Genomic DNA, 24,517 nt, shown 5'->3' with positions numbered 1-24,517 from the left:
GGTTATTGAACAAAATAAAATTAAATTACAGAAGGTTTCTACAAATGAGAATGTATCTGATATTTTTACGAAAAATTTGCAAAAACCAAAACATGTTAAGTTTACACTAATGCTAATGATTGGTCTTAAAAATTAACGTTAGAAATATTTCACTTGAGAAAGAGTGTTGAAATATTACAATAGTTTGTAATTATTTATCAAAGTTGAAATATTTCCTAATGGGAACATGGAATGAATAAGTACTATTGCATAAAACGAAGAATATGAACTATTGTACTATTTTTTTAATTTTAGTCTTAAATAAACGATCAATTGCCCAACAACTTAAAATAGTTCAATATTTATATGTGATACCTAGTCATAATGCCAATTCGGAACAAATTTTTTCTCTTATTTCATCTCAATGGACAAATTAAAGAAATTCGTTGAATAACAGTACCCTAGAGAGTAATATTCAAAGCAAATTCAACTTAAGACTGACTTGCACAGAATTTTACAATTATATTAAAAATAAGTCAGAAGTTTTGGAACAAGTTCAGCGCAACGAAAAATATAATGCTGTTTAATTGTATCCTCTTATACCTATGTAAAAAATGTTCTATTCACGAAACTTAGTATTTAAACATACATAGATAGGTACATAAACGAACTTATATATGTGAACCACTTTAAAAGTATTTATTATATTTCTTGAATTTTCAAGGTGTCCCAGTTTTGCCCCAGGGGGACCTGGCAGCCCTAATCACAATGGATAAATTTCTGGTCTATGTGCGATCTGGAGGATCGACCAAGTTAAACTTAACCTTCACCGGCTTTATATCTATAACACACGGTTTAAGAGCACATGCAAATACCAGCAAAAACGAAGCAGTTTCGTCCAATTAAATCAAAATAGCAAACCTGACTGAGCACGACGCACGGTGTTAGTGTATTCCTCTACCCAGCAAGAGCAATGATGGTCACTTGCCGGGCCTGTCCCGCATGTCCACTTAGTTCGGCAGATTTTGCAGTCACATTCTTAATAGTGGATCAAAAATACTCACAGAAGTTTAGTGTCCGTATGAGTTTTCATCACTTTCTAGCATCCACTATTTCTGGTACTATATTTCTTTATCACACACCCATTTTGGGTGTTCGGCCGAGCTCCTCCTCCTATTTGTGGTGTGCGTCTTGATGTTGTTGCACAAATGGAGGGACCTACAGTTTCAAGCCGACTCCGAATGGCAGATATTTTTATGAAGAGCTTTTTCATGACAGAAATACACTCGGAGTTTTGCCATTGCCTGCGGAGGGGCGACCGTTATTAGAAAAAAACTTTTTTTTTTCTTAATTTTGATCTTTTTTCTCAATTTAAAGAAAAAACTGTTTTTAGACAATGTGTTTGTAGTGTACTCGTAGTAGCCAAACTGCTGACCTTCATCATTGCATTCGAAGTGCCTGAGTTCAAACCTCGTAAAGGACAACAATTTTCTTCTTAATACATTTATTTTTATGTTTTCTTCTTTGGAAATTAATACATAAATTTAGTTGGTGTGATTTATTGGCAAAGCTATACATAGATACAATTTATAATTGACAACTTATGTAAGCTGTTTGGCTGAGGCCACCCTCCAATTTTTTGCGTGCGCCTTGATGTTGTTCCACAAATGATCATGGCAGAAATGCTCTCGGAGGTTTGCTTTTGAGGGTTTGAGGGGTAACTGCTATGAGAAAAGCCATTCGTTATAATTTGTTGTCCTAGCAAAATCAGCTTGACCGAAGCTCCAAGCCAAAAACAAGTTTTATGGTGTTAATAAACACCCGTATTAGTTTTTGATTGGAAGTTATTTAATTTTTTTCCATGCGCGCTATTTTTCGCATGTTGTTAAGTAGTGAAGCTATTATTTTACCAGTGAGCAAATAATGAAACACTAACACTTATTTTCCTCTTCTGTTTTAGTTTTAAGATATATGTCAACTTAATACGAGAAGCAAAATATTCAAAACGAAACAAAACAGCCGCCGGCCAAAACTGTGAGTATATTTATTACACTGTTAGGAATATGACTGTGAAATGCGCCGAACTAAATGGGCATGTGGCATCGCGGGACGGGCTCGTCTCTAGCCACAAGTTTTAAATCTAAGGGGCAAAAAGTGCTAAAAATTTCCTATAAAAGTTTTATTTTGAACAATTATTATTATTTTTATTGTTAATACATCAGATTGGTACTTGAATTAAGGGTCTCAAAATCTATTGAAAATCATCGATCACGAAATTAATATTAATGTATGTACAATGTACATAGTATGTAAGCTAACAATAGAAGTAATAAATATGGGTACTTACAAATGGAGTTGTATGAAAAGTCAATCATTTTAAGAGTTTTTAAATTTTTTAAGCTTCCAGACTTTAATTCAAGAATTTTATTCCATGACATGTCCAACTCTTCTAAGGCTAATTGCTCCCGAAGTAAACCTGGCGGAAACTGCATTATTCTATTATGGCTTAAGTTAATAACAACTAAGCGCTGAGCATGGCAGAATAAATTTGTTGATAGTTCGGATATCATATTTTCGCTAACGTCTAACAAATTTAAGTTGCGAAGCTTCCAAAATGTAACCGTTTCCAAGTTTTCTAACTGATTATTTTGAAGACGTCTTAATACATACATGTAAATATGTACATTGGTTAATTAAATCAATAGGTTATTAAAGAGAAAATAACTTACAGTTGGAGAAGGCTATCTAAATCCTTAAAAAGCTCGGGTGGTATGAAGTTGAGAATATTATTGGAGAGATCGAGTTCCTTCAACAATGTTAAACCACGAAAAGTGTCTTTGTGTAATGTAGAAATATAATTACGAGAGAGGTCGCTGAAATGAAAGTATAATAATTCAAAACTGGTTAAAGTGAGGCACAAACGGTATAGGTTATTTGATCCAACTAATGTGTAAATGTCTAAGCTACAAAAAAAATATACCAGGTTTGTTCAAAAAATAAGATGAATTTTCAATCAAATTTCACATCAACAATCGATGAAAATGTTGAGAAAGTGAAAAAAATTGTTATGGAGAATCGTCGAATCACAATTAGCGAAGTTGCTGCGGATGTCGGTATATCGGTTGGCTCTTGCCATGCAATGGCAGCGAAGTTCGTTCCAAAATTGCTGAATTTTGACCAAAAATTATTGAATGACGTCAACGATGGTCCAGATTTGCTTTAAAGGGTCATAACTGGTGACGAATCATGGGCATATGGTTATGACAGCGAAACCAAAGCCCAAACGTCCCAATGGAAGAGTCCAGGAAAGGCAAGTCTAAAAAAGCACGCCAAGTTTGATCAAATGTCAAGGATTTGCTCGCTGTTCTTCGATTATCATGGCGTAGTGCATCAGGAGCTCTTATCAGAAGGTCGTACGATAAATAAGGAGTATTACCTTGAAATTATGCGCCGTTTGCGTGAAGCAATACGAAAAAAACGCCCAGAATTGTGGAAAAAATTCATGGTTTTTGCATCATGATAATACATCTGCTCACTCAGCTTTGCTTGTGAGAGATATGCCCAAAACCAACACCGTTATCATGTCTCAGCCACCGTATTCACCAGATTTGGCCCCCTGCGACCATAAAAGGACGATTTGGCGTTTTGCGACGATTGAGGATAAGAACCGAATCGCTGAGAGACCTTAAGGACATATCAAAAAGTGCATATCAGAACTGTTTCGAGAATTGAAACAAAAAAAAGCGCTGGCCCAAGTGTATTACATCTGAGGGGGACTACTTTGAAGGAGATACAATAGAAATTGATGAATAAATAAATATTTTTTGAAAAGACTGAAAATTCACCTCGTTTTTTGAAGACACCTCGTATATATTTTGTTGTATTATTAATTTTTAATGCATTTGGCTTCTCTTTCGTATCAAGGAGCTTCTTCGTTAATTTTTTTTTTTTAATAAGTCCGCGAGAAGTTCATTATTTGATTCTTAGTTTTTTTCCAAAACTTCATGCGATACGAATCACGACACTACAAAACTTTCATAATTCAAACTTTGGCAACTAGGCAACATTCTATCACGAGCAAAAAATTTATAGGTAGGCTCTTACTGCAACCCTCTAGCAATGATAGACAGCTTTATTTTTAACTTGCTGTTTTGGTAATGATTTATACTTTGCTCGCTTCTTTTAAGAGTTTGTTTAAAAAATAACTCATTTTGACTGTTATCTGCTAGAAGAATTGGGTTTTTTTTGTTATAGATACGAGTACACATGCTTGGCAGTTGGGCCGATGTACTTTCTTGCCAGCTTTTACCCTGTCGTAAATATTGTTCCTTTATAATAGTTAAGTCAAGCATTTTGTGCTTATACCTTCTCCTTACAGGGAACAAAACCTGACATTTCTAGATATTCCCGGTGGGCTTGAACATGAGATATGTAGGTTTGACGAAAATTGGCTACTCATATGTACATATGTATATGTGAAATCACTTTAGTTTGAAATTCTACGCGCATCTATAACTTAAAACTTAAAATGTCTCAATTTTTGTGCAAACCCCGAAAATGTCGCTTTGCTACACTTCTGATAAAATCCATGCCAATACCGTTTGTAGTATCAATTATAGAATATTGATGGTGCACGTTTCCTGTTCCTTTCTTCACTTGAAGCTAATTGTTGGATCGGCCTGTTCGACATACCCTATGATCAGAAAATACCTGGAATGTTTAAACAAAGCAAAACAGAGTTAAATTTCAGGCAAATTTATTTTATCTCTTTCCAAATATGAACCGACTGAAGCAACACACATGTGCCAACATTTAACCCAGTCCTCCATGCACCCCTGGTAGGCCGACGAAGGGATGGCCTTCAGTTCCTTCGTCGCATTCTCTTTGATCTCCTCTATCGACGGAAATCTCCTTCCACGAAGTGGTAACTTCAACTTGGGAAACAAAAACAAGTCGCACGGGGCCATATCAGGTCAATACGGTGCTTGCACGATGGTATTTACTTGATGTTTGGTCAAATAATCCAGAACAATTTTGACGCGACGGTAACAGTCTTCCCGGCCAGCCCGGCACTTTTTGATCATAGGGCTTATAGCAATTGCATACATCAGAATTTGCTCGAGTTTACTTTCCTAGAAGAATTCGTTCATAGTTTGGCATAGTCTGTACGACATAGTACGACATATTCGACATTTTCGGTTTTTCCAAAAAAATTGAGATATTTTGAGTTTAGAGTTTTGTTTAAACAAATTTAGTATCGACATGCTAACGTAGTCGGCCGCCTTAATCGAATGGCTGGTGCGTGACTATCAGTCCGAAGTGCGTAGGTTCGAATCTCCGTGCACGAAACACCAAGGTGATAGGAAAAAGTTATTAAAACGTTTTCTTGCCCACTGAATTTAAAGGAAATTAATAAAAAAAACTTCAAAATGTTTGGAAAAACAACAACTAAAGCAACAAAAACAAATAATACACTATTTTGACCTGGCAATAAACTGTTTTTACATTTTGTTTTTTCAATTTCTTTAGATGCGTTGCAGGGTTAACTTCGATTTTCCGTTATCTCTGCTTTGCAGTGATCACTTTGATACTTTCGTTTTATCATTCCGTGAACAATTTTTGCTTTATTCCGACTACAAATTTAAGTACAGTGTTTTTAAAACGCCTGGCAAAAAAAAAAATTACGCAATTATAATATAATAATTAGCACTTGGGTAAAAGTGTTCAGGAATTGTCTGAAATGTTTTCGATAACACGTCAGATGGTTTATAATGATATAAAACGAGCGAAAAATCTACCCTGATTACAGAAAAAAGGTGCAGGAGATATTTTTGCCTCTCATGAAGCAATGCGTCAAGCCGTAGTTCGCCACAAATATACATGAGATCAGCCCGCAAGAAACCATTGATGTGTGATGAATGCCCCGTTGTGATGGGCCCATTAAGCAGGAATTCAATCATTTGTGTATTTATTCTTGAAATATTATATATCCAGTCTGTCTAATAGAAGCGTAACCGGCTGAGTTCAAACTAAGCGTTTCATTTAAAAAAAATTAGATCCTGATAAATAGGAGTATCCTTTTCATAATACGCATTTGCAATTTGTTAGTTTTGTGAGCAGTGCTCCTATGTACACACACTACAGGTCCAAAAATGTCACGTGCATATGCAGCAAAATATTTGAATAAGTCAGAGATATTCATAAATAAGTAGGTGCAACGATATACCGAGCTATTCAAACATGGCGGCGAGGAGCTGGTAAGGTGCATGCATCAGCTTTTATGAAAAATATGGTCGGATGAAAGCATGCCTGCCGATTGGAATTATAATGTTATAATGTTATAAAACGAGCGGAAATAGAGGGAAGATTACAGCAAAACGGTGCAAGTGGATCTAAAACTAAAATTACTGGACGTGCAGAACGCTTGATAAGCCGAAAGTTGAATCAGCACCCGATAATTTCATTCAGAACACTTGCAAAGCTGGGTAACGAGGAGTCTGATATTGTTGTCTCTCATGAATCAATGCATGAAGCCACAGTTCACCACAAATATACATGAGATCAGCCCGCAAGAAACCATTGATGTGTGATGAATGCCCCGTTGTGATGGGCCCATTAAGCAGGAACTCAATCATTTGTGTATTTATTCTTGAAATATTATATATCCAGTCTGTCTAATAGAAGCGTAACCGGCTGAGTTCAAACTAAGCGTTTCATTTAAAAAAAATTAGATCCTGATAAATAGGAGTATCCTTTTCATAATACGCATTTGCAATTTGTTAGTTTTGTGAGCAGTGCTCCTATGTACACACACTACAGGTCCAAAAACGTCACGTGCATATGCAGCAAAATATTTGAATAAGTCAGAGATATTCATAAATAAGTAGGTGCAACGATATACCGAGCTATTCAAACATGGCGGCGAGGAGCTGGTAAGGTGCATGCATCAGCTTTTATGAAAAATATGGTCGGATGAAAGCATATTTTTTTTTTTTGCCCAATCCATAAGAAGGGTGATCACTCAATCTGTGCCAATTATCGCGGGATTAGTCTTATAAATATCGCCTAGCGTTCTAGCGAGCGTATTGTGTGAAAGACTGAAGCCCATCATCAACCAACTGATTGGAAATTATCAGTATGGCTTTAGGTCATGAAAGTCCACAACCGATCAGATATTCACAATACGCTAAGTCTTGGAAGTAGCCCATGAAAGGAGAATCGATATACACCGACTATTCGTCGACTTGAAAGCTGCATTCGACAGTACGAAAAGGAGTTACCTATATGCCGCGATGTCTGATTTTGGTTTCCCCGCAAAACTAATATGGCTATGGAAGATGACATTGCTCAATACTAGTAGCGCCATCAGAATTGGGAAGGACCTCTCCAAGCCGTTTCATACTAAATGAGGTCTCAGACAGGGTGACTCGCTGTCGTGTGACTTCTTTAACCTAACAACCTCGAGGTTGTAAAAGACTTCGTTTATTTAAGAACCAGCATTAACAACTATAACAATGTAAGTCTGGAAATTCAACGTAGAATATCTCTTGCCAACAAGTGCTACTTTGAACTAAGTAGGCAACTGAGTAGTAAAGTCCTCTCTCGACGAACAAAACTAACACTCTACCATGCTCTAATCATGCCCGTCCTCACGTATGGCGCAGAAGCGTGGACGATGACAATATCCGATGAAGCGTCACTTGGAGTGTTTGAGAGAAAGATTCTGCGGAAGATTTGTGGACCTTTGCACGTCGGCAACGGCGAATATCACAGGCGATGGAACGATGAGCTGTATAAGCTTTACGACGACATAGACTTAGCGCAGCGAAGAAAGAGTTCTGCGTATGGCAGCGGTTACGCTGGCTGGGTCATGTCATCCGAATGGATACAAACGCTCCGGCTCTGAAAGTATTCGATGCGGTACCAGCTGGCGGTAGCAGAAGAAGAGAAAGGCCTCCTCTGCGTTGGAAAGATCAGGTGGAGAAGAACTTGGATTCAGTGGTATCGGTTAGTACGAGGAAGAGAGGAATTCGGGTAAGCGGTTATCGCGCTTCTTAAGAAGAAGGGGAAGCATGTACCGAAGTTAAAGGCGTTGGCGGCTTTTCCGGACGAAACGAAAAAAATACCTCTCTAAAGCAAGATCAGAAGATCTCTAATTCTAGCCAAATGTTATATTCGCAGATGAATCTTCCTTTTGGGCGAATAATGGTAAACGTCTCTGTTGGTGTACTGATGATAAATGACAACGAATTGTTAAGCATACAGATAAGATGTATGTGTATTCGAATGCAGCTTGCTGTATAAAATTTACCAAAAAGCGTAATTATTCTCAGCTGCGAATATGTTTGGAAGAACTAGCTAACCTTGGATTTTACAAGAAGACAACGATCCCAAGTATCACGCTTCTATTAGACAGACTCTGGATATGACAATTCGCTGTGTCGTGAGGTAGGTCATGGTTGTTTCAGTACATATACATAATGTAAGAATAAATTAATTAAAGATGCGGTTGGGCTCTTGCTCAATAGTTATATGAATACATATACCATATGGAAATTGTATACATAGTCCTGTCCTAAGTTCTGTTTCAAGTTAAGTCCGTTATAGATATGAAATTATAAGAGTGTTTTTAATGAAGCTAGTTTTATTTCATCCTGTAAATATTAAAGAAAAAAAGATTTAATTTTCATTCGAAATGGTCACCATTTGCTTGTACACAAGCCTTCCAACAATTAGTTAATTCAGCTATTGCAGCACGTACGGTTTCCATAGATATTGACGTCGCTGCTCGAACCAAGGATTGTTTGCGACTCTCCAAATTTCTGTGAGGTCTTCGACAGGCCATGTTCTCCAATTCTGACCAAAAACTGTAGTCCCATCGATTCAGAGCTGCACTTCCAGATGGCCAGTCTTCTGTCCCTATGAACCCAGGAATATTGTTTTTTAGCCACTGTTGAGTTGTTTTTACCTTATAGGCTGGAACTGAATCTTGCTGGGAGATCCAACGCTCTCCATTGAAGAGAGTACTGTTCAAACGCTTTACCCCGCCTTCTGAGACATCCTCTTGGTACACTTTGCACCAATTTTAACCCCTTTTTCGCAGAAATGAAGAGATGTAACGTATTTACAAGACACTCCCCACCAAACCATCATGGAGCTTGGATGGTGGTCACGCTGAACCCTTGAAATAACATTTTTTGCGTCTGTAGAAATTTTAGTAAAGATTTTGTCGTTTTGCTTATTAAAAACAATGAAAATTGAAAAGAATATTTCCATGGCCGTTGACCACGTTGACCTTCCCAATTCTGATGGTGCTGCTAGTATTGAGCAACGTCATCTTCCATAGCCGTATTAGTTTTGCGGGGAAACCAAAATCAGACATCGCGGCATATAGGTAACTCCTCTTCGTACTGTCGAATGCAGCTTTGAAGTCGACGAATAGTCGGTGTATATCGATTATCCTTTCATGGGCTTCTTCCAGGACTTAGCGTATTGTGAATATCTGATCGATTGTGGACTTTCCAGACCTAAATCCAAACTGATAATTTCCAATCAGTTGGTTGATGATTGGCTTCAGTCTTTCACACAATACGCTCGCTAAAACCTTATAGGCGATATTTAGAAGACTAATCCCGCGATAATTGGCACAGATTGAGTGATCACCCTTCTTATGGATTGGGCAAAAAAAAAAATATGCTTTCATCCGACCATATTTTTCATAAAACCTTACCAACTCCTCGCCGCCATGTTTGAATAGCTCGGTATATCGTTGCACCTACTTATTTATGAATATCTCTGACTTATTCAAATATTTTGCTGCATATGCACGTGACGTTTTTGGACCTGTAGTGTGTGTACATAGGAGCACTGCTCACAAAACTAACAAATTGCAAATGCGTATTATGAAAAGGATACTCCTATTTATCAGGATCTAATTTTTTTTAAATGAAACGCTTAGTTTGAACTCAGCCGGTTACGCTTCTATTAGACAGACTGGATATATAATATTTCAAGAATAAATACACAAATGATTGAGTTCCTGCTTAATGGGCCCATCACAACGGGGCATTCATCACACATCAAAGGTTTCTTGCGGGCTGATCTCATGTATATTTGTGGTGAACTGTGGCTTCATGCATTGATTCATGAGAGACAACAATATCAGACTCCTCGTTACCCAGCTTTGCAAGTGTTCTGAATGAAATTATCGGGTGCTGATTCAACTTTCGGCTTATCAAGCGTTCTGCACGTCCAGTAATTTTAGTTTTAGATCCACTTGCACCGTTTTGCTGTAATCTTCCCTCTATTTCCGCTCGTTTTATAACATTATAAACTATCTGACGTGTTATCGAAAACATTTCAGACAATTCCTGAACACCTTTACCCCTGAGCTAATTATTATCTTATAATTGCGTGTTTTTTTTGCCAGGCGTTTTAAAAACACTGTATTTAAATTTGGAGTCCGAATAAAGCAAAAATTGTTCACGGAATGATAAAACGAAAGTATCAAAGTGATCACTATAAATCAGAGATAACGGAAAATCGAAGTTAACCGCGCAACGCATTCTAAAGAAATTGAAAAAACAAAATGTAAAAACAGTTTATTGCCAGGTCGAAATAGTGTATTATTTGTTTTTGTTGGTTTAGTTGTTGGTTTTTTTTTATTAATTCCCTTTAAATGCAGTGAGTAAATATGAATCAGTACAAAAAAAGTCAAAGATAAATAGAGAGTGAAATAAATAAATAAATAAAGTTTTAAGTCTCTAGCTTATTGGTAAGTTCCCTTCTTAAATCTCGGGTAAAGGAGAAAGGGAGTTGATAACAAAAGAGACAAAAATATACAAATATTTAATCCAAAGAATGGAACTCCAATCTTCCACTACAAGGAAGGTAACTGGCTCCGAAGAAGATCTGTGGATTATTTTAAAAGAGTCCCTGTGTTCTTATATATTATTCAAGTATCGCCATATTCTGTGGACACATCTGAGCACTTATTTTAAAATTTCTTTACTAAGTACATAAGTAATGTTAAGGTTCTTTTGTAAGTAAAACAAATAGTGGGAACATATTATTTGATTATTTCCTTAATTAACCTTAACATTTTGGATTTTAAATTGGTTTTTTATATTTTTAATTAGATACTTTGTTTTATTAAATTTAAAAAAATTACGGACGAAATCTTGAGAAAAATGTACTACTTTATTATGTTGGCACCATGATAGTGATGATAAAGAATGGCATAATTATGTACAACTTTTGGTGTTTAAGTTTGTATTAGGTTTCAATACTAGGTTGTTCAATAAGGTTTGCGGTTCGATAAGAAAAATACAATTTTATGGTTTGAAATACACTTTATTATTCAGTATAGTCTTCCTGAACCTCAATACTCTTGTTCCAACGAGATTCCTATTTATGAACACCATCCCTGAAGTGAGAATCTGGAAGGACTGCCCAATACGCTTCCATAGCTGTTATGCCGCTATCATTTCTTGAAAAGCGCTTTCCCTGCATAAATTTCAATTCACTACTTCGGACTAAGTAGGCAATTGAGAAGTAAAATCCTCTGTCGACGAACAACACTAAAACCGCACAAGGCTCTCATCATGCCCGTTCTAACGTATGGCTCATCAGCTTGGACAATGACAATAGCCGATGCGGAAGATTTATGGACCTTTGCACGCTGACGACGGCGAATATCGCAAGCGATGGAATAATGGGCTGTATAAGCTTTACGACGACATAAACGCAGCGAATAAAGATCCAGCGTCTTCGTTGGCTGTTTCATGTCATCCGAATGGATACAAACGCTCCGGCTGTAGTAGTATTAAATACGGTACCAGCTGGAATTAGATACGGTAACAGAGAAAGAGAAATACCTCCTCCGCGTTTAAAAGATCAGGTGGAGAAGGGCTTGGCTTCACTTGGTGTGTCTAAGTGGTACTGGTTAGCACGACAAAAAAACGACTGGCTAGTTATGGTAAACCCGTCAAAAATCACGTAAGCGGTTATCGTGCCAATCAAGAAGAAGAAGATATGTAAGTTATGAAATAGGAGAATATTATAATACATATATAGCTCATTTCATTTACTTCTTGCTTAATTGTTTAGTTTTTTATATTATAGGTATATGGTAACAAATATGCCAATTCGAAAAACTTTTAAATGTACGATATAAATGCGAATAATAATGAAATTGTTAAAGTTTTTTAGAAAAATGTTTTGATCTTAAAATTTTGTGTATCAGACTATATGTTTAATATTCTTACTTATTTTAGGTAACCCTTTTGAAAAATATCTTTTATAATATTTGATATCCATATCGCACATTGAACTTTTTAGTCTTCTGGGTTCACAGTCGATATCTTCGGAACGCATATCCAACTAGTGTGCAGCTCAAAACACTTCTGGCTCCGCTTATATCAGGTCAATCCATAAGTTCGTGCGCATTTGACCCATAATTTCACTTTTGTACGATTTTTGCATACAAAAAATTATTCGCGGAATATAACGGAATTATTTATATTTTCTTTGATATATTGTGCATTCAACAAGTGATTTTAATCGCGGATAGAAGCACGTGTTGTTAAAAAATTATATGGAATCTTCGAACGTGTATTAGAGGCATATTTTGTATTTTTTGTTTACAAAAGTGGTAAAAATGCAACAACTGCTGCTGCAGAAATAAACACTGTTCACGGAGAGGATACCGTGAGTGTAAGGGCTGTAAGTGGTTTTCAAAATTCCGAAATGGCAACTACGAGGTGGAGGATGCCCCGCGCGCTGGTCGTCCTGCAGCCTTTAACTCCGACGCCTTGCTCGAACTCGTGGAAGGTGAGCCAAATTTGACAGTCAATATGATAGCTCAGAGATTAAATTCATCGCATGGAACAGTTCACAGGCACCTGGTTCAGTTGGGAAAGGTTTCAAAGCTGGGAAAATGGGTTCTACATAGACTTTCCGTCGCCAACCTTCAGCAGAGAGTGAATGTGTGTTCTCAGCTGCTACAACGGCTTGAAAATGAAAGTTTTTTGAACCGTATCGTTACTGGTGATGAAAAATGGGTCCTTTACAATAATCCTGTTCTCAAACACGAATGTTTAGATAAAGGTGAAACACCACAACTGACCCCAAGAGATGGCGTTCACCCCAAGAAGATTCTCCTGTCTATTTGGTGGGATATGGCCGGTATTGTTTATTATGAACTTCCGGAACCAAACCAGGCGATAACTGCTGACTATTATTCCAATCAGCTATCAAACCTGAATGAGGCACTTAACACAAATCGACCGTCTTTAGTGAATAGACGCAAAGTTTTGATTCACCACGACAATGCAAGACCTCATACCGCAAGGCAAATATTAGGCAAGCTGAACGAGGTCGGATGGGAGCCAATGCCGCATCCACCATACTCTCCGGATATTGCACCTTGTGATTATCACCTTTTCCGTGGGCTTCAAACCCATATGAGTAACAAGAACTACTCCTCAAAAGAAGCTATAAAAAGGGATATCGAAGCGTATTTTGGCTCCAAGGACAAACAAATTTTTGAGCAGGGAATTAAAAATTTGCCTAAACATTAGGAAGGCATTGTAAATAATGACGAAAAATATATTATTAATTAATAAATACTTTAAACATCTTTTTAATTATTTTTAAAACCACGAACTTACTTTAAAAAACGCACGAACTTATGGTCTGACTTGATATATAGTGTTTCAATATACTGCAACGCAAATGTTCTCGAATCGACTGGCAGTTGTGGCAATACCGCGCGAATGAGATACTAAGCCGAAAGCAATAATTCGCCTTGACAGCAGATGGATAGACTCGCCAGAAGATATGCGTTGCCAAATCTAGAACTTACGATAGTCATTAACACATGTGTAGTATATAAGCAGAGGTGCGTACGCATGGAGTACTCAGTCTTAAGTTAAGCGAGTAAGCGTGTAATTGAAAAGTTATGCAATAAAGTGATTCAGTAAAGCCACCAAATTGTTTTAGTTTGTGACTTTTATTTAATAATCTAATGACCGAACTCAAAGGAATTATTATGAGACGCTTTATTTGGATAATACCGTAACTACAGTATCGACAAAATGGCAAAGCTAAGTGAACTTAAGATTCAGCATCTTATGAAAGAGTTGGAACAGAGTGTAGTTAACATCTGGAAACAAGGTAGAGTAACAAGGACGGCTATACGAGACTATGAAGGTAGAGGGCGTTTTTTTTTTTATCAGAAGGGGGAATCTTACATAGATACCGTCAACATAGACGGTATGCACGATTCAGACTGATCGCGAAAGGTGCACCTCGTTCGGGACCACGCACCGTCAGTATTACTATTAAACTGGATTTGCGAAATAGTACACCTACGTACTAATCCCTAACTCCGACCTCTGTAGCTTTAGTTTGCCCTGTGGTACCGGCGTTTAAGTATTGCATCGCAGTGCCAAGCTGGCCAGTATGACTCTTCATATATGTTTCTGTCTCTGTCTACCCTTCATTACTTGTTTGTTTTCTTTGTTTACTGCGTTCCATTCTTTTTTCCGCAGTTCTTGTAACGCATTGAAAGGAGAAAAAGATATGCTCCGCGTTTTCACTACCGTTGCCGCAGGCATGTTTAGGCTTTTGGTTTTGTCGTAGACTCTACCCAGTTCAAAGGCCATTATATCTGGTGGCACGATACCGGACATGACACACACTGCTTCATACGACAGTGTCCCCAAAGCACAGGCAAATCTAAGGGCATTCAGTCTAAAAACTATTTCCGCCTACCTTCACTTGTAATTGTTAAAAAATATATTTCATCAGAAAGAAATATACCTGAGTTACCGAAAAAGTTCAAGGTGCCATCCCTCACTTGGCCGCAACCTAATGTCAGCCAGGTGTAAACAGGTATAATTTCGTTAAATATATATGTACGTTCATAATGTATTATCATGTTAAACATATTGAAGATGAATTTTTTCTTTACATGATGAGATATAGGTGCCTCACTTAGCGAAAGTATGCGAGAAAAAGAAGTGAAGCGCATAAAAGAAACGAATCGCTGCCAGAGGATAAATGACAGCTTGCGGGAATACGCGACAGCAGATTTCGTGGCAAAGATGAAGTGTGAAGCATTATAAGAGATTTTGACATGAAACGGGCAACCTACTCAACACCGTAGAGAACGTGTATTACTGAGATAGTGTATTACGCGCTGACGCAGGAGACAACAGCTCTCTTAAGTAAGTCAGTGCACAGACTTCATCGGGTTGAAGTTGACGAGTCTACCTCGATCGAGGAAACTTTGAGGAAAGTAATAGCTAGTTCTTTCCTTACTTTACACGACCCAGAAGATCGGATTTAAAGTGTTATAACTGCGGTAAAACCGGATATATGGTACGCAATTGCAGTACACCACGCATCCAACCGAAGATGAACCCAGGTGGAAGAAAGCGAAGCGCTAAACGCAATTGGGTCAAAGCTACGCTGCTCCCGCGAACAAGCTCATGTCCTTCGTCTGCAATAGGTGGTTATTGGAGTCTGATAACGGCTTTCGTTGGCCGGAAGTTTAGGAACGTGTTAAGGATCTTCCGATGGATGTCATTTAGCTTTTCCGGTCCAGTAGTTGTTATAGTATTTTGTCTTGGATCTCGTCAGTGTAATTAAAGAGACGTGCCTGGGAGGTGGCTTAAGGGGTTATATACCTTGTGGTCCGGTGAAATTAGCGAAAGTTGGGTTTTTTTTAAAGATATGTAGCAATAATTTTATTGTATAAAAGTTTTTATTATTGGATATTACAATGTTTAAAGAAAAAAAAAAGGCTTTGTTTGTGTAAAAATATTTAAAAATGGCGGAGTTATGGCGTTTTCCCCCAAGACCCTTTTTTTGGAAGAGGCTTGCGGTGGACGCGATTCAAGTCCACCAAGTCAACTGAAATCAAAAAATCGAAAAGATTTCATTAGTATAGGGTTATATCTTCTTAGTGAACGATCAATATATTAAATATTTTGATTTTTGTGAAAATAGGAACATGTTTTTAAAAAACTCCACTTCTACAGTCCTAAAATTGGCATTAAAAAATTCATATCTGCAAAATAAAAATTTACACATAAAAAGTTGATCGTTCACTAAGAGGCGACATCAATTACGAACAATTTAAAAAAAAATTATAAAAATCGGTTGAATACTTTTTTTGCAATCGCGTCCACCGCAAAAGCATTTTTGGAAAAACACGTTTTTGAGATAATCGCGTTTAAAGTTTCAAGCGCCGCATGAGGCCGTACGCTCAGGACGTGACGACGCACAATTTAAAACGCTGTAACTTTCGATCTATTGCTCAGATCTCTATGAAATTTTTGGAAAATGTTCTCAAGGGATTGTATATTACTTTACGATAAAGAAATAAAATTTATTTTGATTTTTTTGAAAAACACAAGGTATATAACCCCTTAAGCTCAAGCAAATGTCTGCAAGAGTGACACTTGACTTGTTGTCAAGAAAAAACGGCTTGCTGATCATTTTGTTGTGCTCCTTTACAGGAAGCATTGATGCAGGGATGTTGTATTTTGAAAAGTTTGTTGCTTTAACCGTATTCAGTAGTTTTCGCGAAGCGTTGTAGGATGAGAAAAAAAACAATTAGCCAAATGAAGTGTTGGGGATAGTTTAAAAAAAAGATTATTAATTTTGATGTAATTATCTTCGATGTGAACTAAGAAAATTGGGAGAAACACGTAAAATTCGAATTTTTGGGGAAGGTAGAAAAAAAAGTGGTTTTTCAAGGAAAAAAAAACTCTTCAACTGGGTAAAAAAGTCGCTTAAAAAAGTTTTTGGATATTTTTTTAGTTCACATAGAATGAAATGGATAGCTCGTTTAGTTTTTTTGCAATCGTGTACATAAATTAGGTAAAATCGTGAAAATGAAAAGCCGAGAAAACGCGCTTCAAACTACAACAATAAGCGCACGGTTGCTCGACGCCGCACTACGCTCGGCTCTGTAGCTCTGCAAATACTTGGAATTTAACTCTGGAAATTTGTGTCTCATGTTCTTGAATATCTAAGCTATTGATTTCAGGAAAAAAAAATCGATTTTTTTGACCTTTTAATTGGCCCGCCGGCCTTAAATGTCGCCAGCAGCATTTCTTTGTCTTTGCCCCAAGTACTGCCGGCAAGCGATTTGAGGAAAATGCTGTTGTATGTGCAGAAAAGGAGAGCAAACTATTAAAGGGGAGGCCCAAAATTTTGGAGTTGTTTACTGTCGGTATTGGTGTCTCATCGACTTTTACTTTCATCTGTTGTTTGAACTCCTTCGTCTAGGTGTTAAGGAGGATAGCTGTGCATTTAGTAGGGGGAAGTTGAAGATTCCTCGCAGTGAAAAGGAGAGAAAGTCTGATGAGATGATGGTTCACTTTGGAACACAAACCGTAGAGGGCATTGTGCGACGCCATTATCAAACAATCGTCAGCATAGGAGATCAGTGAGAGTCCATTTGGGGGTTGGGGGAGCTTCGACATATAGAAATTGAAAAGCAAAAGTGGAAGGACACCACTCTGCGGAACACCTTGCTTTAACCTCCTCTGTTTTGAGTTTTGGTCTCGAAAGATGCTGATCGCATTTTATAACAGAGTCCTTGGAAACCCACGGATGAATTACTGAGAGACCAAATGAGAACTGTTAGCTGTAGTTGAGTGCATAAAACATTTCCACAAAAATCTGCATGGACAACGATTCCAGTTAAGAATAGACTATGCCGCATTTTGATGTTAAATTGCACGGTGGATTGAAAAGCTGTAAAATTTCGACTTCGTGACCGATCGTCGGAAAGGGGAACAACACGGGGGAACTTTGTTCCAAAGTCGGGAAATCTGAAAGGATAGTTGATATCAGATTAATGTATGTATGTAGTTGCAACTCGATGATGACAGGGAACCAAGTGCGATAAACAGAAGTCAATTGAATGATGCTGACCTGGAAAAGATAATGGAAGCGAAAGAAAGTTCTGTTGCTAGGACATATTGGGTACTGTGGAATAGTCTTAATTTAGCCGAATGGGTTCGAAATTGTGCGGAGTGTATGACAGTGAAAGGTTCAAAGGCGAGAAGTCGTGGAGGGTTACAGCAATACAACGCGGGTTCACCATTTGAGCAAGTAGCCATTCATTTGGCGGGTCCGTTTCTATCAAGTGACTTCGGGAACAAATAAGTGTTCATTGTTATGGACTACTACAGTTAGTGGCCAGAAGTGTACGCTAAACCAGGAGGCAAAAACCAATCTGAGGTAGTTGGAAATTGGGATGAACACATTCAAAGGTTCCTTTGGCCTATCGCTCAGCTGTACATCGTTGAAAGCGATTTAAGTCTTCCGTGTGATTTAACGTTCGGAAGAGGTGCCGCCCCTACAATGGAGGAAGGTAGTCATTGAGAAACATTGCAGTATGATATGGATGAATTACACCATCATGTGAGGCAACGTAATTTAGTACTTCTTTATGATTCGCAAAGAAAGAAACGGGATTTCTCCAAAACTGCAAGCGTACTGGGAAGGTCCGTATGAGGTGATTAAAAGATTGAATTATGAGGTGTATCGTATACAGCAACGCAAAACTGAATAGGGGAAAGTCAAAGTAGTTCACCTGGAGAAATTGGCTCAGCGAATGGTTCTAAATCGTATGGCAATTTTGAAAATTCAGCGCGAATGAGATACTAAATAAAAAACTTGAATTCGCCTTGACACTGATGGCCAGAAGATACTAGTTAACAAATTAGTAGAAATAGATACATATACCTATACTCCATATATTGATCCATTTGTAATATAAAAATGTATATAGACAGTAATTGTGGAAAACTTGGTCGAATGGGCACAGTTTAAAATATATTTCTTAATCTTAAGAATATTTCTAATTCTTAAGAAGTGTATCATGGGCTTTGTAAATAATATAAATGAATATGTTTTGAGTAATGTAGTTAAGAAAAAAAAAAGATATAAAATATTGTATGATCGTAAACGAATAAGCAATACAGAAGAAAAAGAAAAATTCTAATTTGCTTCTTAATTTCGTTTTCACCTTTACTCAGCCTCGCTTTTGCGAATTTGAGATTCAATTATATTTGCATCACGTACCAATGCAGAAAATTGATCGAGTAGCAGCAAAATTAACTCATCAGTATCACAAAAACAAACACGTTATATGGTGTAATAATTTGAAGATGTTTAATAGCTTTTCGAATGAAATCAAATTTTACTTTCACTTGGCGTAAGAGCTCTACACAAAAATTTCGTGCAGTACGTTTCTTATTATCATCGGAGTGCTTAATATTTTTGAGCCCAAGAGCCTTTAATATTTCCCATAATTCCCTTCATTCGCTTTGCATATACAGGGTGGGCCATGTAAAATTTGCTTTTTGAATCGACTATAAAAAAAAACTAATCTATATTTTTTCAAACTTTTTTTTTTATTTTGAGGATTGAACATTGTCATTTATGAATGCAAAATAATATCGTTCAAATGACTGCCACGACTGGCCTTACAGTAGGCCATTCGATCAATCCAATTTTTAAGCACATTTTCGATTGTTTGGGCTCCAATTTCATGAATGGCAACTTCGATTTCGTGTTTTAAAGCATCAATCGTCTCTGGATGGTTCGCATAGCATTTGTCCTTAACGGCTCCCCACAAAAAAAAAATCCAACGGGCTTAAATCACAGCTCCGAGGCGGCCAACTGATATCGGAATTTCGGCTGATTATTCGGTTTTCAAAACCGGTAGCCAAAAGTTCGAGTGTAACTTTGGCAGCGTGACAAGTTGCACCGTCCTGTTGAAACCAAATGTCGTCCATGTCATCCTCTTCACTTTTTGGAAACAACTCGTTGAGCATGTCACGGTAACGCTCGCCATTTACTGTAACCGCGGCTCCTCCCTCATTTTCGAAAAAAATGGCCCGATGATGCCGCCTGACCAAAAACCGCACCAAACAGTGACTTGTTGTGGATGCATTTGCTTCTCTACAGTAACGTGTGGATTTTCTGAGCCCCAAATCCGACAATTTTGCTTGTTGACGTAGCCACCGATGTGAAAATCAGAAAAGAAGAAGAAGACTCACCACTTTGGAAATAGGTTTTCAATATTTCCCAATTTTGTTCAAGTGTAAAGCGTCCCATTTCGTAAATGTCAAACCTTCAAGTAAATTATGAACACATTTGACATGACATTTGTGTTACCATTCTCAAAAAAATAGGTGGTTCAAAAAGCAAACGCTATATGGCCCACCCTGTATGTAATTAGTAATGATAATTTGGAAGTTAACTTTCAAAACTGAATAGAGATATGGAAGACGCTAAATTAAAAGAGTCGGAATTAAATAGAAAAAATTTACACAAACTACATAGTACCTTTTCTGACGATTGATACTTGAGCACGAACACGTACTAGTACGGGTTAGAGTAACAGCATGGTTTCTTTGAGTCGCTTTTAGAGAAAGAAATATAGTAGTAGGCTGGTTAACACATCTTTAGCTATTCTTTGTACAAAATTAATTGAAACAGAGCATATGCAAGTTTCGCTGGTTATCTCTTCATCGAGGAAAATGCTGCGAACGCTACAACATTATAAGTTTTATGATTGCTATTTTCATTTTTTTTTTTAATGCAAGAATGACTGTATATATGTATACATAAGTAGGTAGTTAAGTAGAAGTGACAGTCGGTCTCTAGACCAACTCACTGCCGATCTCTTGTGATACTACAGAAGCAGTTCATCTGCTACTCCTCGCTAAACCATTTTGTTTGTGCTTACCCATTGATCTGGCTGACACTTATATCCCTAAGGTCATCAGTATCATTTAGGGAGAGAAAATGTCTAACGGACTCTTTCTCCTCATTCTTGTAACTTCTGCAATTGTGGAAATGAGGTACGTTCAATCTTTGAGCATGGCGGCCTATGGGACAGTGGTGATTAATGTGATTAATGCAACTAGCATAGAAACATTTTTGCTGGACCGATTAAGTAGTGCCTTTGTGTCTCATTTTGGCTCTAATTGGCTGAAGTGACAAGTAGCATTTCATAGGTTGTAAAGGGGTTTACCGACAATTTCCATATCAAGAGGGAGGCGAGTGGTAGTGTCTTCTCTCCCTAATTTGTCTGCCTTACAATTCCCTTGCATATCACTATGCCCTGGCCCCCATATCAAATGGATGCGGAAATATTCCGCCATCTCGTTAAGAGACGTTCGGCATTTGCGAGCCATCATTGTGACAACCCCACTCCGAGATTTAATCGCCGTTTGACTATCGGAGTAAATAAAGATTTCTCTAAAGGTAGTCAGATTTCTGCCTAACCAGACAGTTATTTCATGAATTGTTAGAATTTCGGAATGAAATACGCGACAGTGATAATGAAGGCGAGCCGAAACGCATACTTTTGACTTCTTACAGTAGACACCAAACCAACTTTATAGTCAAACTTTGAGCCATCAGTAAATAACCGTAGGCAGTTGTTCCGACCGGGTATTTTGTCAACCCACTCACCTCTAGCTGGAATTTAATAACTAAATAACCTGTTAAAGTATGGTTCGTTCCATCAGTAGTCAATAGGGTTGTTTGACCCCAGACCGCGGATGGGTCTGAAACGGTCATATACAGCCAGTGAGTGTTCCTCGGAGAAAGACCCCACCTGCGTCCTATTGCATTTTTGCATTATAATAGAGCTACAGTGGCTTTATTTACTCTTTACTCTTTCCTCTATATTCATATTCCAATTTAGTTTCTTGTCTAGAATTACCCTAAATATTTGGCGCCATCTCCTTTTTCTAGCCTTACATCATTTAGTGTTGACTTCACAAAGTACGGAAGATCCGCTATTGGGGGCAAATCTGGACAGCTTATAAAAGCGGCCGAATATAAGATCGCTTAGAGTTGAAATATATTTCCAACTATGTCGTCTGCATAAGCCATTACTTTACAACCGTGACCATCGAGCATCAAAGGCATATGGTTGACGGCCAGGGTTCATAGAAGAGGAGAAAGAACGCCTCCTTTGGGATTCCCTCTATAGACTGTGCGAGAAGTGCAAGAAACACCTAATTTGGAAATTATTTTAACCAGCAGGTAACGTACTAGCTGTCTAATTGGCATATCAACTCCAACCTTACAAATGGCCGAGAGTATTTTCTCTGGAGAGATATTATTAAATGCACCTTCAAAGTCTAGGAAGGCTGCTAGAGTGGGTTCTTTAACCGAGAAAGATTTCTCAATAGCACCCACAAGTGAGTGCAGGGCAGTATTGGTTGGAAGTGTTGAGAAGTTACCATTGTTTAAGCAATCTTTTATGTGAAGATCGATAAACGTTCCACAGCTTTTAGAAGGAACGATGACAAGCTGATTGGTCTGAAGTCCTTCATGGGCATGCGAAATCTTCCCTGCACGTTGGATTTTCTCTACTTAACGGAAATATATTACATCCTGAAGCAACTTTTAAAAACGACTAGAGGCCCCATATTGCCAGATGCAGAGACGATTTCGTCAAAGTTTCTATTATAATGTTCGTTGGAGATTTCCAGAGATTTCCTACTAGACATGTTCCATGTACCGTCTGGCCTTTTTACAAAACCTGGGAACGTGGATGTCGAGGACAATACTTCCCTGAGCCCAGAAATTTCCGTGCACCCATCAACTGAGCTACAAAAATCCAAGCAAATACTGTAAACTTCACACCAAAGCGCACGCGAAATTCTCCCGTCACAAAATTCGAAGGTGGCAGAACAGTTAAAAAAACAAAAATTACAAACAAAAACGCAAACACTCAAACCAATTCGCGCCTCTAGCTGATACGTGGATCACTCAGATTGTGATAGTGGGACAAAGTCAACTTTAACGCAGAAAAATCCTACAGCCAAACCACTCCCCATATGTATTCAAAATGTTGAAAATATCAACAATCTTACCAAAGCAGTAAATTGCATCAACCATGCAAAATATGAAATGAAGGTTTTAAGTACAATAACAACGAAATAAAAATACAAGCTATAGATTCAGTGAGCTATACATCAATAATAAAATTATTACAATAAAAGGGAAGTCAACGCAATACTACACTTTCAAGCCAAAGGAACAAAGGGAGTTTAAGGTAATTCTGCGTAATATGCACCACTCAACTGATGTAAAAGAAATAACTCAAGAGTTTAGCGAACATGGCCACGAAGTAGTTTATATCCAAAAAATCATGCAATCACGAACTAAAAAGCCTCTTCCAATGTTTTCTATCGAATTCAAACCAGACCCAAACAACAAAAATATATATTTTTAACATCCCTGTTACATTGTAAAATAAGCTTTGAACCACCTCACAAAAAAAAAGAAAAAAATTATAGCACAATGTAAAAACTGTTACTCCAAAATATCAATATGCGTTAAATACGCAGGAGAACACAAAACCAGCGAATGTAAATTAGAAATAGATAGCATTAAAATTAAATGCGCTCTTTACGGAGAAAATCATACCGCAAACTATAAAGGATGCATGGTATACAAGTCCTTAAAAATCAAGCGACTCCCAGCACTAAAACCAAAGAGCACAACATTAAATACCGATGAGCTTCCAAGGCAAGCACTAAAAGAAAACAGCAAAATCCTCACTTGCAAATGGTAGCACTAAATAAGACATTTGCACAGTTAGTAGCTACGAAAACAGACTCTCCGCCGACAAATAACGAACTCATCGAAATTAAGGAAATGATGAAGCAACTAATATCCCAAATGTCAAACATGATGACTATTATCACCCTGCTTGTTTCGAAAATATATAGACAAAATAAATAATCTGAAACTAGCTCTATGGAATGCAAATGGCCTTGGTCAGCACGTCTTGGAACTTAAAACGTTCCTAGTTGAAAATAGAATAGACAGAAATACACTTTACGGAAGAGCGCTACATACAAATTCCAGACTACAATATATTTTTCACCAATCATCCGGACAAAAAGTCACATGGGGGATCAGCTATAATATTACGAAAAGCAGTCAAATGTGTTTAATGACATCCAAGCTACAACTGTCCAAATTGAAGACTAAGGCCTCTGATGATATTAGCTGCATATTGTCCACCGAAACACAACAACTCGACGACTTAATACTTCGACTATCTCACAACTCTCGGCAGCAGGTTTATTTATGAAGGTGACTATAACGCAAAAAACACAGCATGGGGATCAAGGCTGACAAACACCAAAGGAAAAAATCTCGTGGATGAAATACAAAAAAGTAAAAGCGGCTCTATAAGTACAGGCGATCCCTACCTACTGGCCTACCGATATGAATAAAAAGCCAGATCTTCTCGACTAGTTTATGTACAAAGGTGTGTATAGAAATCACCTCACAATTAAACCTAACTTCGATTTGTCATCAGATCATTCACCAATAATTTTATGGTATACAATAAAAACACAGACTAGGAAATTTTCCGGGAAACTACAATATTAAAAGCGCAATTGACTGCAATGTACCACTTAAACTAAAGAGCAAATCGACGGCGCTATTGTGTTTCTCACCGATGCAATCA

General features: G+C 37.6%; 2 protein-coding genes across 6 annotated transcripts in view; one reads left to right on the top strand and one right to left on the bottom strand.

Annotated features, from left to right (window-relative positions):
* The window catches only part of LOC128861158 (uncharacterized), a 114,861-nt gene extending 112,533 nt beyond the window's left edge, over window positions 1–2,328 (top strand). For 2 of the 3 annotated variants that reach the window (XR_008454342.1, XM_054099081.1), the window contains one exon: window positions 704–1,202. Coding sequence is in view for 2 of the 3 variants with exons in the window: in XM_054099081.1 (XP_053955056.1) it covers window positions 704–742 (39 nt within the window). In the remaining variant the exon portion in view is untranslated. Of the gene's footprint in view, window positions 1–703; window positions 1,203–1,939 lie in introns of those variants that run through there. The other variant, XM_054099082.1, reaches the window with a different exon arrangement.
* LOC128861159 (leucine-rich repeat-containing protein 15) overlaps window positions 1–24,517 on the bottom strand; it is an 89,001-nt gene that overhangs the window by 51,216 nt on the left and 13,268 nt on the right. For all 3 annotated transcript variants that reach the window (XM_054099083.1, XM_054099085.1, XM_054099084.1), the window contains exons 2-3: window positions 2,709–2,852; window positions 2,327–2,637 (exon numbers count right to left, since the gene is read on the bottom strand). In XM_054099083.1, coding sequence (XP_053955058.1) covers window positions 2,327–2,637; window positions 2,709–2,852 — 455 coding nt within the window. The remainder of the gene's footprint in view (window positions 1–2,326; window positions 2,638–2,708; window positions 2,853–24,517) is intronic.

The sequence above is a fragment of the Anastrepha ludens genome, chromosome 4 (assembly GCF_028408465.1).
Source record: "Anastrepha ludens isolate Willacy chromosome 4, idAnaLude1.1, whole genome shotgun sequence".
In the NCBI taxonomy this organism is placed as follows: Eukaryota; Metazoa; Arthropoda; class Insecta; order Diptera; family Tephritidae; genus Anastrepha; species Anastrepha ludens.
Note: the sequence above shows the minus strand (reverse complement) of the source record. Positions and strands in the feature narration are given on the sequence as shown.